The sequence below is a fragment of the Bufo bufo genome, chromosome 6 (assembly GCF_905171765.1).
Source record: "Bufo bufo chromosome 6, aBufBuf1.1, whole genome shotgun sequence".
Taxonomy (NCBI): Eukaryota; Metazoa; Chordata; class Amphibia; order Anura; family Bufonidae; genus Bufo; species Bufo bufo.
In genome coordinates, this window is record NC_053394.1 from 327,305,906 (window position 1) to 327,320,644 (window position 14,739).

Sequence of the window (14,739 nt, forward strand, 5' to 3'; positions counted from 1 at the left end):
TCATTGGTGGCCAGTGCGGCCGCCCCCCCCCTCCCTCCCCTATATTTAACTCATTGGTGGCCAGTGCGGCCGCCCCCCCCCTCCCTCCCCTATATTTAACTCATTGGTGGCCAGTGCGGCCGCCCCCCCCTCCCTCCCCTATATTTAACTCATTGGTGGCCAGTGCGGCCGCCCCCCCCCCTCCCTCCCCTATATTTAACTCATTGGTGGCCAGTGCGGCCGCCCCCCCTCCCTCCCCTATATTTAACTCATTGGTGGCCAGTGCGGCCGCCCCCCCTCCCTCCCCTATATTTAACTCATTGGTGGCCAGTGCGGCCCCCCCTCACTCCCCTATATTTAACTCATTGGTGGCCAGTGCGGCCCCCCCTCCCTCCCCTATATTTAACTCATTGGTGGCCAGTGCGGCCCCCCCTCCCTCCCCTATATTTAACTCATTGGTGGCCAGTGCGGCTGGCCCCCCTCCCCCCCTCCTACTGGTAAGTGAAAGGTCTGTGCGGCGCATTGCTTATAGCACAGACCTTTCACTTACCAGTAGGAGGAGCGCCCAGCAGGTAAGTATAATGCTTCTAAAATTGCTATGTAACCATGGCAGCCAGGAATGCAGTAGCGTCCTGGTTACCGATCTGAGTCCCAGCGATTAAACTGGGACTCCGATTGGAACTCTCCACTGCCACCAATGATGGGGGGGGTCGGTCATTTCAATTAGGGAAGGGGGAGGGAGGGGGGCCGGCCGCACTGGCCACCAATGAGTTAAAAACAGGGGGGGCCGGCCGCACTGGCCACCAATGAGTTAAAAAGGTGGGGGGAGGGAAGGCCGGCTGCACTGGCCACCAAGGAGTTAAATACAGTGGAGGGAGGGGGGGTCTGCCCCCTGCTGCCTGGCAGCACCTGCCAGGCAGCAGGGGGCAGTCATTTACACAGTTCTTTTAGTATATTCTAACTTGAAGCGTCCCCATCACCATGGGAACCCTCTGTGTTAGAATATACTGTCGGATCTGAGTTTTCACGAAGTGAAAAATCAGATCTGAAAAAAAGTGTTATGCTGACGGATCTGAACGGATGCAAGCGTTTGCATCATAGGAGCGGATCCGTCTGTACAGACGGATCTGCTTCTAACGCAAGTGTGAAAGTAGCCTTACTAATGCCATCAGTTGGCATATGTTTTGCCTGATCCGGCAGGCAGTTCCGGCGACGGAACTGCTTGCCGGATCTCTCTGCCGCAAGTGTGAAAGTACCCTAATGAAAGGGCTTCACTTTAATTTTGATGATCTAGTGAAGAGGTACAAGACTCTCTGGAGGATGGTTCTTTGGAAGAGTCTGTGATTTTACATGTTGTCATACTGACCTAAGTGTTGTAGCCTGTGTATAACAATGATGAATACTTACCTGACCTGCCTAGATGTTTACATTACACAAGAATTGGTATCTACTGGTGATGCGGCTTACCAGATTCTTCCTTGCTGTAACTCGCAAGTGAGTAGTGGCGGGCTTTCCTGTCTGCGCAGGCGAGCAGTGGTGGGCTTTCCTACTGTGCGTCAGAGATGGGTCTAGATGAGCTACTAAAGATACTTCCCATGGATAAAGAATATACTATAATATACAAGAACACTTCCTCCTTCACACCCCAGCCCATCAATCTTGAGGCTCATCGTACTTCATTACACCCCCTCACTGTTCCTAGACCCCACAGCTGACCATTTGACTAAGTAAAATTTCTCTTTCAGAAGACTGAATCCCTACCTTTCTCTAAGTACCAAATCTGTCACTTAGGGATTGGAGCGGTAGATTCTGCAAAAATCAATGCAATAAGAATTGCAGGGACGTCGCGTCGTTATGGCAGGGAGTACTGGGTGAGGTCTGGGACAAATGCAAAGGAGGCAGTTTTAGGACAGTCTTTTACACAATATATCAGACTGTTGCGCAGTATAGTCCTGTCTGTGATCTCTGGACAGTGCGCTCCATACATAAACCATACAGGAAAATAAACCTCAGTGGTCCAGGGTAGGGATCGACCGATTTATCGGTTTTACCGATATTATCGGCCGATATTCAGGATTTTGAACGTTATCGGCATCCATTTTGCCGATAACGTATGGGGAAAAAGGATCGCACTGCTGTCGGCGCTCTCCGTGTTCCCTGTGACCGGCCGGGAGCTCCTCCTACTGGTAAGTAACAGGTCTGTGCGGCGCATTGCTTAATGATCTGTCACTTACCAGTAGGAGGAGCTCCCGGCCGGTCACAGACAGCGCAGCAGGTAAATATGATGCTTCTAATATTGCTAAGTATTAGCAGGGGAGGCCGCACACTGGCCACCAATGATATTAATACAATAGGGGGGGGGGGACGCACACTGGCCACCAATGATAATACAATAGAGGGAGGGAGGGGGTGCCGCACACTGTGCCACCAATGATATTAATACAATAGAGGGAGGGGGCGGGGCCGCACACTGTGCCACCAATGATATTTATACAATAGAGGGGGGGGGGGGGGGGGCGCACACTGTGCCACCAATGATATTAATACAATATTGGGAGGGGGGGGGGCTGCACACTGTGCCACCAATGATATTAATACAACAGAGGGGGGGGGGGTGCGCACTGTGCCACCAATGATATTAATACAATAGAGGGAGGGGGGCGGGGCCGCACACTGCCACCAATGATTTTTATACAATAGAGGGGGGGGGGGGGCGCACACTGTGCCACCAATGATATTAATACAATAGAGGGGGCGGGGGGGCGCACACTGTGCCACCAATGATATTAATACAATAGAGGGGGGGCCGCACTGGCCACTAATGAAATTAAAACTGGGGAGGGAGGGGGGTCTGCTGCCTGGCAGCCCCTGATCTCTTACAGGGGGCTATGATACGCACAATTAACCCCTTCAGGTGCGGCACTTGAGGGGTTAATTGTGCGTATCACAGTCCCCTGTAAGAGATCTGGTGCTGCGAGGCAGCAGGGGGCAGTCATGTACACAGTTCTTAGTATATTCTAACTAGAAGCGTCCCCATCACTATGGGAACGCCTCTGTGTTAGAATATACTGTCGGATTTGAGTTTTCACAAAGTGGAAACTCAGCTCTGAAAAAGCTTTTATGCAGACGGATCTGCGGATCCGTCTGTATGAAAGTAACCTACGGACACGGATGCCAATCTTGTGTGCATCCGTGTTTTTTCACGGACCCATTGACTTGAATGGGTCCGTGAACCGTTGTCCGTCAAAAAAATAGGACAGGTCATATTTTTTGGACGGACAGGATACACTGATCACGGAGGCAGATGACAAACGGTGCATTTTTCGAGTTTTCAACGGACCCATTGAAAGTCAATGGGTCCGCAGAAAATCACGGAACAACGGCCTTGGGGGCACACAACGGTCGTGTGCATGAGGCCTAAGGGTCCATTCACACGTCCGCAGAATGGGTCTGCATCTGTTCTACTGATCTTCCGGTACGTGACTCCTGAAATAAAATAGAATGTCCTATTCTTGTCCGCAATTGCGGACAAGAATAGGCAGTACTATGGGGGTGCCGGCCGGGTGTATTGCGGATCTGCAATATGCTACGGACGTGTGAATAGACCCTTAACCAGCGTTATCTCCCTGTTCTACACAATAGCCGTGGACCTTACTCATTTTAGCTCGTCCAGTAATCATTGACAGATTTTATTTTATACTTGTACGGATCTGTCAGGTTATTAGAGATGAAGCGGACACCCCTGATATCTGTCAGACAGAATGATCTACTGCACAGGAACAGTGATTTTCTGTGCCAGCAGAACAACCCTACCACCTGATGAGTGAATGGTTGTTCCTTGTTCATTAGGTGGTTGTCGGCACCTTTCAAATGGGCCAATAGTCGGGAATGAGTGTTTACACAAAGGCTCATATCTTATAATCGGTGTAAGAGGACCTGCCGCCACAATATCCAGTCTGCAGGCAGCATGTCATAGAGCAGGAGGAGCAGAGGAGATTGATGTATAGTTTTATGTGAAAAGATTCAGTAAAATCTGTGATTTGTACCTTTTGCTTTTTCTAACTAATGACTTCCCCTGTGAACAGTTCTCTGTACACGGGCATTATTATCAGTGACTGACAGCTATGTTCACTCTTATACAGAGAATGCTATCACTCATGGATAAGGGCCCGGCTACATGGCGACATCGGTCGTGCAAAAATGAATTTCAATGATGTCGCTATGGGACATGCTACGACTGACAATCGCAAAAAATCCATTCAAGTCAGATTTCTGTGTTGCATTGTAATACATCATATCAAATGTCGCTTGACACATGCTGCCATACAGCCTTTCTATAGTGGGGTTTGATGTTGCCGCACCCGTGTATTAAAGGGAACCTGTCACCTCTACTATGCTACCCTCACTGAGCGTTTCTAAATGTTCATTGTGTTACCCTAAACATATAAATTACACTTTTAATTTCATTTGCAGACGAATTCAATAAGTATTATGCATTTTTGTACTTCCCGCCTTTTATGCAAATTAATATAAGAGTCATATCTTATTTGTGTGACCAGAGAAGTGTCATATTTTCAAGCTCTGACTCATCTCAGGTTAATTTGCATATGTATCAAATCGGTTTTTCCCCACAATAAAAGCACACAGAGCTATGGGGACTGGGTATTGTGGATGTGCTAGCAGCCATCTAGCAACCCATGTCCTCAGCTCTATACCCAAAATCCCGGTGACAGGTTCCCTTTAAGTGCCGTTCACAGGGGTGGTCATTATAAGAGGCTGCTCTAATCATGTTGTGGCGCTCTGCTGAGCTTTCCTCTGGGCAGATCTGTTCGAATACCCGAAAATGATATTGAAAGGCATCCTTCATCAGATCCATTAACTTCCGTGATGCCATACGCATTCAGTGGCTGTTTAGAGCGGCCATACACATTCTGTATTTCAAATGGATAGAGTGGAGAAAGCCGCTACCAGACTTTTTTGGCGGCTTAACTCCCAGAAGAGCAAAAGTATTGGACGAAGATATTAATTTTGACATCTGTTGGGGCAGAGTTTAGACTCTTTAACCTACAGTTTTTTTTTACAGGACACAGCAGAGTAGACTGCCATTGTGTCCACTGGAAGAGTAAACTGGCAGAAAGCAGGTCAGAGTTTACCTTTTTGACGACACCTGCTGCATACATACGTTGGATGTTGTCTTTCTAAGGGTGGCACCCAATCCAGAGTGGAGGTACAGCCATAGTCTCTTGGTGCCTGCTGTTTCACACCACAGATACCCTGGGCTAATGTCTGCGTCTGGCGATAGTCAAGTGCAGACATTTAACCACTTGGATGGTGTGGTCAAATGTGATCATGGCATTTAAACTCTGAAAAGTGAGCTGGAACGGCTCCTACTAGCGGTGATCGGGGGAGCTGTTCATTCTCTGCGACAGCTGCTGCCCCCTCAAGGATCCAAAGCTGCTGCAGCTATGTCTTTATGGAGACTCTGCTTGTGGCTGGGCTCCATAGAAATGTGGTGAGTTTCTCATAGACTGCATTGGAGTCTAACAGAAATCTGATTATCACATGTTTAAGTTCCCTGGGAGAATGGTTAAAAAGTGTTAGGCCTCGTTCACATCACCGTTTCTCCTTTCCGTTCTCCGGCTCCGTTGAGGAGCAGGTGAACGGAAAGGACGGATTCTGCAGCTAACTGAGCGTAGCGGAGCCTAAAGACCCCATAGACTATAATGGGGTCCGTTCGGTGTCCGCTCAGAACATGATTTTTGAGCGGAGACTAAAGTATCTGCAGAATCCATCCTTTCGGTTCTCCTGCTCCTCAATGGAGCCGGAGAACGGAAAGGAGAAACTGTGATGTGAACGAGGCATAAATTATATATTCAAATTACCTCACCTTTCCCCCAAATAAACAAAAAATAAAATAAACTTCATAGGCATTACTGCATCGCAAAACATTAAAACTCCTAAAACGGTGACGGGATTGCTTTTATTGTCCTAATTCCAACCCCCTCTGAATAATTTTTTTTTTCCCCAGCTTCCTACTACATTGTATACAACAATAAATGGTGGCATTAGAAAGTACTACGTTTCCTGCAAGAAGCAAGACCACATGCAGCTACGTGAATGTAAAAAAAAGTTATAGTTCCGATGCTCCCGCGAGTAAAAATGAAAAGCAAAAGAAAAAAATGTACCGTCCTCAAATGGTTAAAGTTTGCTCTTTAGGACTCTATTTCCCACATTGAAGGGAGTTCATCTGCTGAGTGATATGTTTGAATTTTGTATCTGGGTACTGAAACCTATCCTGTCCTGAAATGAGAAACCCTAACTGGGTTATCCAGAATGTAAAAGGACATTTTATCCAGCAGAATACCAGTATCCATGCTGTAAACACCAGACCTTATTATAGTCGGTGGGAGCTGCAGTATACTGCGTCCACTGATTCCTGTATTGTGTGATTGTGGTGCCAGAGTACTGTATGTGAACTCAGCTTTACTATGGAAAAATATTAGTTAAAGGGGCTATCCGACCCCAGAAATGCCCCCCCCCCCCCCCCCCCCCAATATGCCCAGGCATGTCATCTACAATATACCGTACTTAACCTTGCTCCCTGGCACCAGTGTCTCTCCTGATCTCCACACGGCTGCCCCTGCTTCTCCCCGTGGGGAAGGGGGTGACGCTAGGGAGGCTAGTTCTTGTTGCTTCCTGCCATTGGCTGCCCCCATCCGGCACTGGATGTTTTCATCCGCGTGCGGGGACCAGGAGCAACACTGGTGCTGGGGAGCAGGGCAAGTATATTGTCTGAGGGTCCCAGGCATATGGGGGGCATTTGAAGAACCCCTTTAAATACAGTTCCAACATGTGCTGCTCCTAAGCACTGCGTTCTTTCCGATCTGAAATCTTACCAAATGTTAGCAAGTCGAAAAATAACTTTATGGAAAAGTTCTTTGTTTGTGTAATGGACCATTTTGCCGCTGAGTAGAAGTTTGATTCTGAGCAATCTGAAAGACTTTTTTTTTTTTTTTCTAGATAAACCAAAATGGCTGATGACATTGATATAGAAGCGATGCTGGAAGCGCCCTACCGGAAGGTGAGAAAGATCTGTCACATGTTTTTATTTTTCAAGCTTAGTTAATTCTTGAGACTACTGCAGAACTGTTAACTAACCCCCCTGGAGCGCTCGTGACTTATCCCTTGGAGATGTTGCATAACTTGAAAAGTAAATGATTACTGTTGATGTGATGATTTTGTGCAGTAGTTTGACTTCAGCGTGATAAATAAATGCCCATCTATCTCTTTTTGTAGACTTGCCTAACGATATATCACCTCTACTCCCATGAATTCACCTTTGATTCCAGTGTGAACTGTCAATCATAAGGTAGTAATTGAGTGACGTATCGCTGTACCGTGGTCCCCTAGGTAAAAAGACTTGCCTATGAACTGCCGAGCTTCGGTTTGGCTTAGCAACAAGGTGAATAGTGGTTTTGGGAAAGAAATGGGGTTCCAAGAATATCCACTTATCCACCAGCCAAGATCAGGGCAGTTCAAGCAGATTCTACTCTGCACATTTCTTAATATATTTTGTCATTTTTGTATAACTTTTTTTTTTTTTTTTTAATTAAGAGGACGAAGAACAGGTGGGAAGCATCCAGCCTTTGAGTAAAGAAATTTGACCAAGTTCTTGGCTCTCCCACTAAATAATTTTTTCTTTTTATCCCTTTTTTTATTAAATGACCTGATGGGTACTATGCTGTTTTGTACGTTAAGTTCAGCAACGTTCTGTAGTATTGTAACCCAGGTTTCATGTACTGTATTTGGTGCATTATATTACTGCGTTGCCTTAATGAAAATTGCAAATGCAGAATCTACCTATTCTCACCATGTTTGGGGAGTTAACCTGTAAATTGCATGCCAAAGCACAGAAAAGCTCTGAGATTTTATGGGCTATGCATTTCAAATACTTGTGTTTGAACTTGGATTGTGGACCATTTACCACAATTATTTAAGCTTGTTTATGTATTGGCAGTAATCCCCCCCTCATAATGAAGACACTGGTCATAATGTAATGGCTTCCTGAGCTTTTATTAAACATGGCTATTTCCATGTTAAAAGGAATGGATGTAGGGAAATGTTTAGGATTGACAGGTACATATTTGCTAATTTTTCTTGGGAGTCGACGTTACTAAAGCAGTGTGAATCCCTGTTTGCTTCAGGGCGAGATGTGTGACAGAGGTGGCATCAAGCTCTTACAGTCCCAACCCACCATCGAAAATGGGCGAAGATCACAGGAATGGCATCGGTCACAGGAATTGGATAGTGGCTGCTGCTAGCGTGGCCACTTTGGGCATAGGCAAACGATAGCCTTGGTACTGACCATATGGACCACAGCACCTAACCAATGTTTAAGTCAATGCAACTTTCCACATGTAGGCAAAACTACAGCATCAGCATCTACAGTCACAGGATGTCCTACTACATGACCTGTTTAATTATAGACAACTAAATCAAATTGTATTAGTTAATTTTAGCTTTTATAGACGATTGACATTGTGGCGGAGCTCTTAAACAAGTTCCCGTGTATATTTATTTTCATTTTTTTTGTAGCCTTACACACTTTAGTTATTTAGTCATTAAATTTTTGTTTATTCTCTCATTCCAATCCCTTTCACCCTTTGCCCTCTTGAATTGTTTCCTCTTCGCCCTCATGATGTTCTTCTATCAACCCTGCTTAGGACGAGAACAAACTGAACAGTGCCAATGGACATGAAGAGCGCAGCAAGAAGTAGGTGCCATTGTTAATAATGATGTTGTGTATGTTATTGTAATATCACAAAGTAATCTTTTCCATGTGATCAAATTGAGTTTTCTGGCTCACAAATGATTGTTGGCCCATGATAACTCAGATTGGAAATTTTTAATTTACACTCCCTGGACTCCCACCAATCAGATGTATGAAGAGGCAGCGGTGTTCTGCGAGCACTTGTACCTCTAACTAGGACATGTGATGTCACGTTCAGCATGGCCTTGGCGTATCTCAGCCCCATTCAAGTGCATGTGACTGAGCTTGGTAACAGGTGGAGGCCCCTGCGCTCACCAGAGCTCCCGATGCCACGACTTCCTGAACAGCTGATCAGTGGAGGTGCCAAGAGTTGGACCTCTGCAGATATTATATTGATGACCTATACAGCAGACATTTAGGCCCTTTGCAGGCGAGCATGTGTTACGCTGCGAGTCTGCAGCGCAGCTCCTGGCCTGAACTCCCAGCACTGTCTTGGGTCACTTATCATTATATTGATTTATGATGCTACATAACTCTTGCAGTTCTGGATTGTATTAGATGACACTGACATAATGCTGTCATTGTTATCCAATACATTCCAGACCTTTTAAGGGTTACATAGCATCATAAATCAATATAATGCTATGTGACCCCGGCAGTGCTGGGAGTTCAAGGCAGGAGCTGTGCTACGGACTCGCAGCATGACACGCTCATCTACAAAGGGCCATAAGCCCTCAGCTGCCGTGGTCTGTTCTGACCAAGGCAATTGAGGTGGCTTTCCACAAGATCACTGCACTCCTGGGCCTAGATACGGCTTCTCTCTGCTGAGGTTTTGGGGAAGCCGTTTGTCGCTGGTAATAGGCTCGATGAGGCTACCAGGCCTATTGCAGATATATTCAAATGTTGGCCGGCAGGTGGCAGTACTGCTTCGGAACATAATAAATTTCCCATACTCTAATGTATTATATCAGTGTGTTGGAAAGGCAATCTAGGGCTACTTTCACACTCGCGTTTTGGCTTTCAGTTTGTGAGATCCGTCATGGGCTCCCACAAGCGGTCCAAAACGGATCAGTTTTGCCCTAATGCATTCTGAGCGGATCCTTTTCCATTCAGAATGCATCAGTTTGCCTCCGTTCCGTCTCCATTCCGCTTTGGAGGCGGACACCAACGCTGCTTTCCGTCTGACGAAACAGCCTAACAGATCCGTCCTGACACACAATGTAAGTCAATAGGGACGGATCTGTTTTCTCTGGCACAATAGAAAACGGATCCGTCCCCCATTGACTTTCAATGGTGGTCAAGACTGATCCGTCTTGGCTATGTTATAGATAATACAAACAGATTCACTCTGAACGGATGCAGACGTTTGTATTATCTGAACGGATCCGTCTGTGCAGATCCATGACTGATCCGCACCAAACGCGAGTGTGAAAGTAGGCTAATGTTTGTACGTTCCAGTCCCCTGAGGGGGCTAAAATAAAGTTTTAAAGTATATTAAAAAAATTCTAATCTCCCTCCTTTCCCCATAATTAAGGGAGGCAATAAAAAAATAAAATCATATGCACTGCTGCATTGCAAAATGCCCGATTAAAATATAAACATTTTAAAAGGAATTTGAGTGGGTGCATCAGAGAGAAGCAGGATGGTTATTTTGACAAACTACCTTTTTAGGAGGTGTGAGGAGCAGTAGTTATGTGAGGGCATGCGCACACACACAGCAAACAGGCTCTGGACGGGGCAGACGGACCACAGGGATCTTTTGATCTGCCTGACAAGCATGAGCAGCTCCCTCAGTTGTATTGTCTGCCATCCAGACACCGTTGGCACCTTCATTAGACAACCCTGTCTCTGCCCAGACCATTTTCAGGTGCTTTGCAGAAGGAAATTTGGTGTCACAGTGCCCATTAAATGTCCTGCCATTGACAGCCTTGCCTGTCGCTTTTATTTCCATCTGTGTCGTGAACGAGAAACTTGGACTGCCACAGACTAGAACCATATAGTCTTTACCAGTGAATCCAGATTCTGGACAGGATCCCGTGATGGTCGAGTTCAAGTATGGAGGCCTGGTGGTGAGTGCTTCAGTCCCGCCTTTGCTGTGGAGTGACACACTGTCCCAACTGCTGGTGTGATGATCTGAGGAGATATCACATGCGACAGTCGGTCACCCCTAGTAATGAGAAGAGGGACACTGACAGCTCAGTGATGTGTGCAGGACATCCTTCCGCCACGTGTGCTGCCCCTCATGCAGGAAATTTTTCAGAAGGATAATGATCGCCCATGCTTGGCAAGGTATTCCAGGATTATCTTCTCGAGATTGCAACATTTCCTTGGCTCCCCAGTCACCATTTATAGCCATTTAAGCATTTATGGGCCAGCTGGGACACTACCTTTGGCAGCCTACATACAGTCAGGTCCATAAATATTGGGACATCGACTCAATTCTAAAAATTTTGGCTCTATACAATGGATTTTAAATTAAACGAACAAGATGTGCTTTAACTGCAGACTATCAGCTTTAATTTGAGGATATTTACATCCAAATCAGGTGAACGGTGTAGGAATTACAAGTTTGCATATGTGCCGCCCACTTGTTAAGGAACCAAAAGTAATGGGACAGAATAATAATCATAAATCAAACTTTCACTTTTTAATACTTGGTTGCAAATTCTTTGCAGTCAATTACAGCCTGAAGTCTGGAACGCATAGACATCACCAGACGCTGGGTTTCATCCCTGGTGATGCTCTGCCAGGCCTCTACTGCAACTGTCTTCGGTTCCTGCTTGTTCTTGGGGCATTTTCCCTTCAGTTTTGTCTTCAGCAAGTGAAATGCATGCTCAATCGGATTCAGGTCAGGTGATTGACTTGGCCATTGTATAACATTCCACTTCCTTCCCTTAAAAAACTCTTTGGTTGCTTTTGCAGTATGCTTTGGGTCATTGTCCATCTGCACTGTGAAGTGCCGCCCAATGAGTTCTGAAGAATTTGGCTGAATATGAGCAGATAATATTGCCCGAAACACTTCAGAATTCATCCTGCTGCTTTTGTCAGCAGTCACATCATCAATAAATACAAGAGAATCAGTTCCATTGGCAGCCATACATGCCCACGCCATGACACTTCCACCACCCTGCTTCACTGATGAGGTGGTATGCTTAGGATCATGAGCAGTTCCTTTCCTTCTCCATACTCTTCTCTTCCCATCACTGGTACAAGTTGATCTTGGTCTCATCTGTCCATAGGATGTTGTTCCAGAACTGTGAAGGCTTTTTTTAGATGTCGTTTGGCAAACTCTAAGGGTATTTTCACACTTGCGGCAGGACGGATCCGACAGGCTGTTCACCATGTCTGGCCTTGCTGTTTTTGAGGCTCACCAATGGTTTACATCTTGTGGTGAACCCTCTGTATTCACTCTGGTGAAGTCTTCTCTTGATTGTTGGCTTTGACACACATACACCTACCTCCTGGAGTGTTCTTGATCTGGCCAACTGTTGTGAAGGGTGTTTTCTTCACCAGGGAAAGAATTCTTGGGTCATCCACCACAGTTTTCCGTGCTCATCTGGGTCTTTTGGTGTTGCTGAGCTCACCGGTGCGTTCCTTCTTTTTAAGAATGTTCCAAACAGTTGTTTTGGCCACCCCTAATGTTTTTGCTATCTCTCTGATGGTTTGTTTGGTTTTTTCAGCCTAATGATGGCTTGCTTCACTGATAGTGACAGCTCTTTGGATCTCATCTTGAGAGTCGACAGCAACAGATTCCAAATGCAGATAGCACAATTGAAATAAACTCTGGACCTTTTATCTGCTCATTGTAATTGGGATAATGAGGGAATAACACACACCTGACCATGGAACAGCTGAGAAGCCAATTGTCCCATTACTTTTGGTTCCTTAACAAGTGGGAGGCACATATGCAAACTGTTGTAATTCCTACACCGTTCACCTGGTTTGGATGTAAATACCCTCAAATTAAAGCTGACAGTGCAGTTAAAGCACATCTTCGTTTTATTTCAAATCCATTGTGGTGTATAGAGCCAAAAATGTTAGAATTGTGTTAATGTCCCAATATTTATGGACCTGACTGTCCAGGATCTACCGGCCCAGCTTAAACATCTGTGAGCAAATGTGCCGCAGAATACTACACGGAATCTGTATGTCTCAGAGCCCAACCGTATCTCATCTTGAATCCATACTAGAGGAGGTCCACAGGCACTAGAGCCCCTATAAACGTAACCTTTCCGTCTAATATCATGATCACAAATATCATTACATTCTCACGTTTCATTCTATTCCAACAACTTCTTGATACGTTTTTTTTTTTTTTTTTTGCCAAGACGCAAAGCCAATTCACGGTTTACTGAAAACTAAAGGTTTTTTCATCATAGACGTTGTTTATAAAGGACCTGTCGCCACAAAATGCAATCTGAAGATATATATATGTGGTGACAGGTTCTTTTTTAATTATTAGATTTTTTTGGGGGGGTCTTAGTGCATATCCTTCAAATATTCCAACCTGTTTCAGATTTCTTTTTTCTAGTGATAAATATGGAAATATGTCTGAAAGTGAGGTACATTTTTAATAACCTTTTTGTTTGGGGTTTTAAGGAGAAAGAAAAGTAAAAGCCGGAGTCGCAGCCGTGAAAGAAAGCGTAGCAAGAGCAGGGAGAAGAAACGCAGTAGGGAGCGGGAAAGGAAAAGAAGTAAAAGCAGAGAAAAAAAGCGCAGTCGCAGTAAAGAACGTAAGAGGAGTCGGTCAAGAAGCAAAGATCGGAGATTTAGAGGCCGTTATCGAAGTCCATAGTAAGTATACATACTGTGTGTGTTATCACATATTTTTGATGCAAGAAATGGACCCTTTAATACCCTCTGCATCACTCTTCTAACCTAGATGGGTACTGGCTGGATACTATTGCCATGGATGAAGTGGTTGTAGGACTTATGATCCAGATATGGTTTGTTAATATATTTAAAGTGTGCCTCCTCTTAAAGATTTTGCCGTTCTATTACCTTACTGTGGAGCACAAGCACTGTCTTACCCCCCCTGTGTCCTTTCAGGAGTTAAACCTTCCAGATTCAGGTGTATTTATACTACAGTCCCTTGAAATACCTTGACTGCACAAAGGGGATCTGCTTTTGAATTATGTTACTCCTAAAACAAAATGACTGTTCCAGTAACGATTTAGGTGTGTTTAGCTGTAGTAACAGGGGTGAGTAGTAATATATTTGATTTTGTGTTAATTCCTTTAGATAGATCACGACTTGTAACTTTGGCATTCAAGCCTAATTAAAGGGGTTGTCCGCGTTCGTTGTATTGATCTATCCTCAAGATACGTAATCAATATCAGACCGGCAGGGGTCGTGAATAGGACTGAGCCACCCCATCCAAGTGAATGGGGACGGCAGAGTTGTAATTACACCTGTTCGCCTCTGCAATGTTGATGACAAGCAGGTAAACAGAGAACACAGAGCTCATACAAGCACTGCATTCTTTTAAAGCAACTTATTGGCAGGGGCCCAACTTCTGGTACCTCCGCCAATCTGATATTGATGACTTATGATGATGGCTCATCAATATAGCAAAAACAGACAATTCCTTTAATGCTGCAATTATGTAATGCCGCTACACACAAAGCCATGAGACCATCCAAGGGATCTATATATTTTATATGCATTGCATGTTTTGTGGCCATAGCAAAAAGTGTTGGCGCATGACTTATTTAAAGAGGTTGTCCGGGTTCAGAGCTGAACCCGGATAACCATAATTTCACCCAGGCAGCCCCCCTGACTTGAGCATTGGAGCAGTTCATGTTCATGCCAGATCGCGCAGGGCACGTGCTTTTTTTGTTTACAATCACACACTGCCGGGCGGAAGCTTCCTCCCGGCAGTGTTTGGTGATGTCACCGGCTGTGATGGGGGTGCTTTAGCGCTGCCCTAGCCGGTTTACTGGCTACGGCAGCGCTAAAGCCCGCCCATCAGTGCCGGTGACGTCACCGGG

The 14,739-nt window shown here is 45.4% G+C and overlaps 1 protein-coding gene across 11 annotated transcripts in view; it reads left to right on the plus strand.

Annotated features, from left to right (window-relative positions):
- RBM39 (RNA binding motif protein 39) overlaps nucleotides 1–14,739 on the plus strand; it is a 41,492-nt gene that overhangs the window by 12,464 nt on the left and 14,289 nt on the right. Inside the window, exons 2-7 of one of the 11 annotated variants that reach the window (XM_040437271.1) lie at nucleotides 7,000–7,060; nucleotides 7,276–7,441; nucleotides 8,184–8,336; nucleotides 8,703–8,752; nucleotides 13,349–13,543; nucleotides 13,632–13,695. In XM_040437271.1, the coding sequence (XP_040293205.1) occupies nucleotides 8,728–8,752; nucleotides 13,349–13,543; nucleotides 13,632–13,695 (284 nt within the window). In that variant the 5' untranslated portion in view covers nucleotides 7,000–7,060; nucleotides 7,276–7,441; nucleotides 8,184–8,336; nucleotides 8,703–8,727. Of the gene's footprint in view, nucleotides 1–6,999; nucleotides 7,061–7,275; nucleotides 8,753–13,348; nucleotides 13,544–13,631; nucleotides 13,696–13,798; nucleotides 13,951–14,739 lie in introns of those variants that run through there. The other 10 variants (XM_040437274.1, XM_040437268.1, XM_040437267.1 and 7 more) reach the window with 10 other exon arrangements.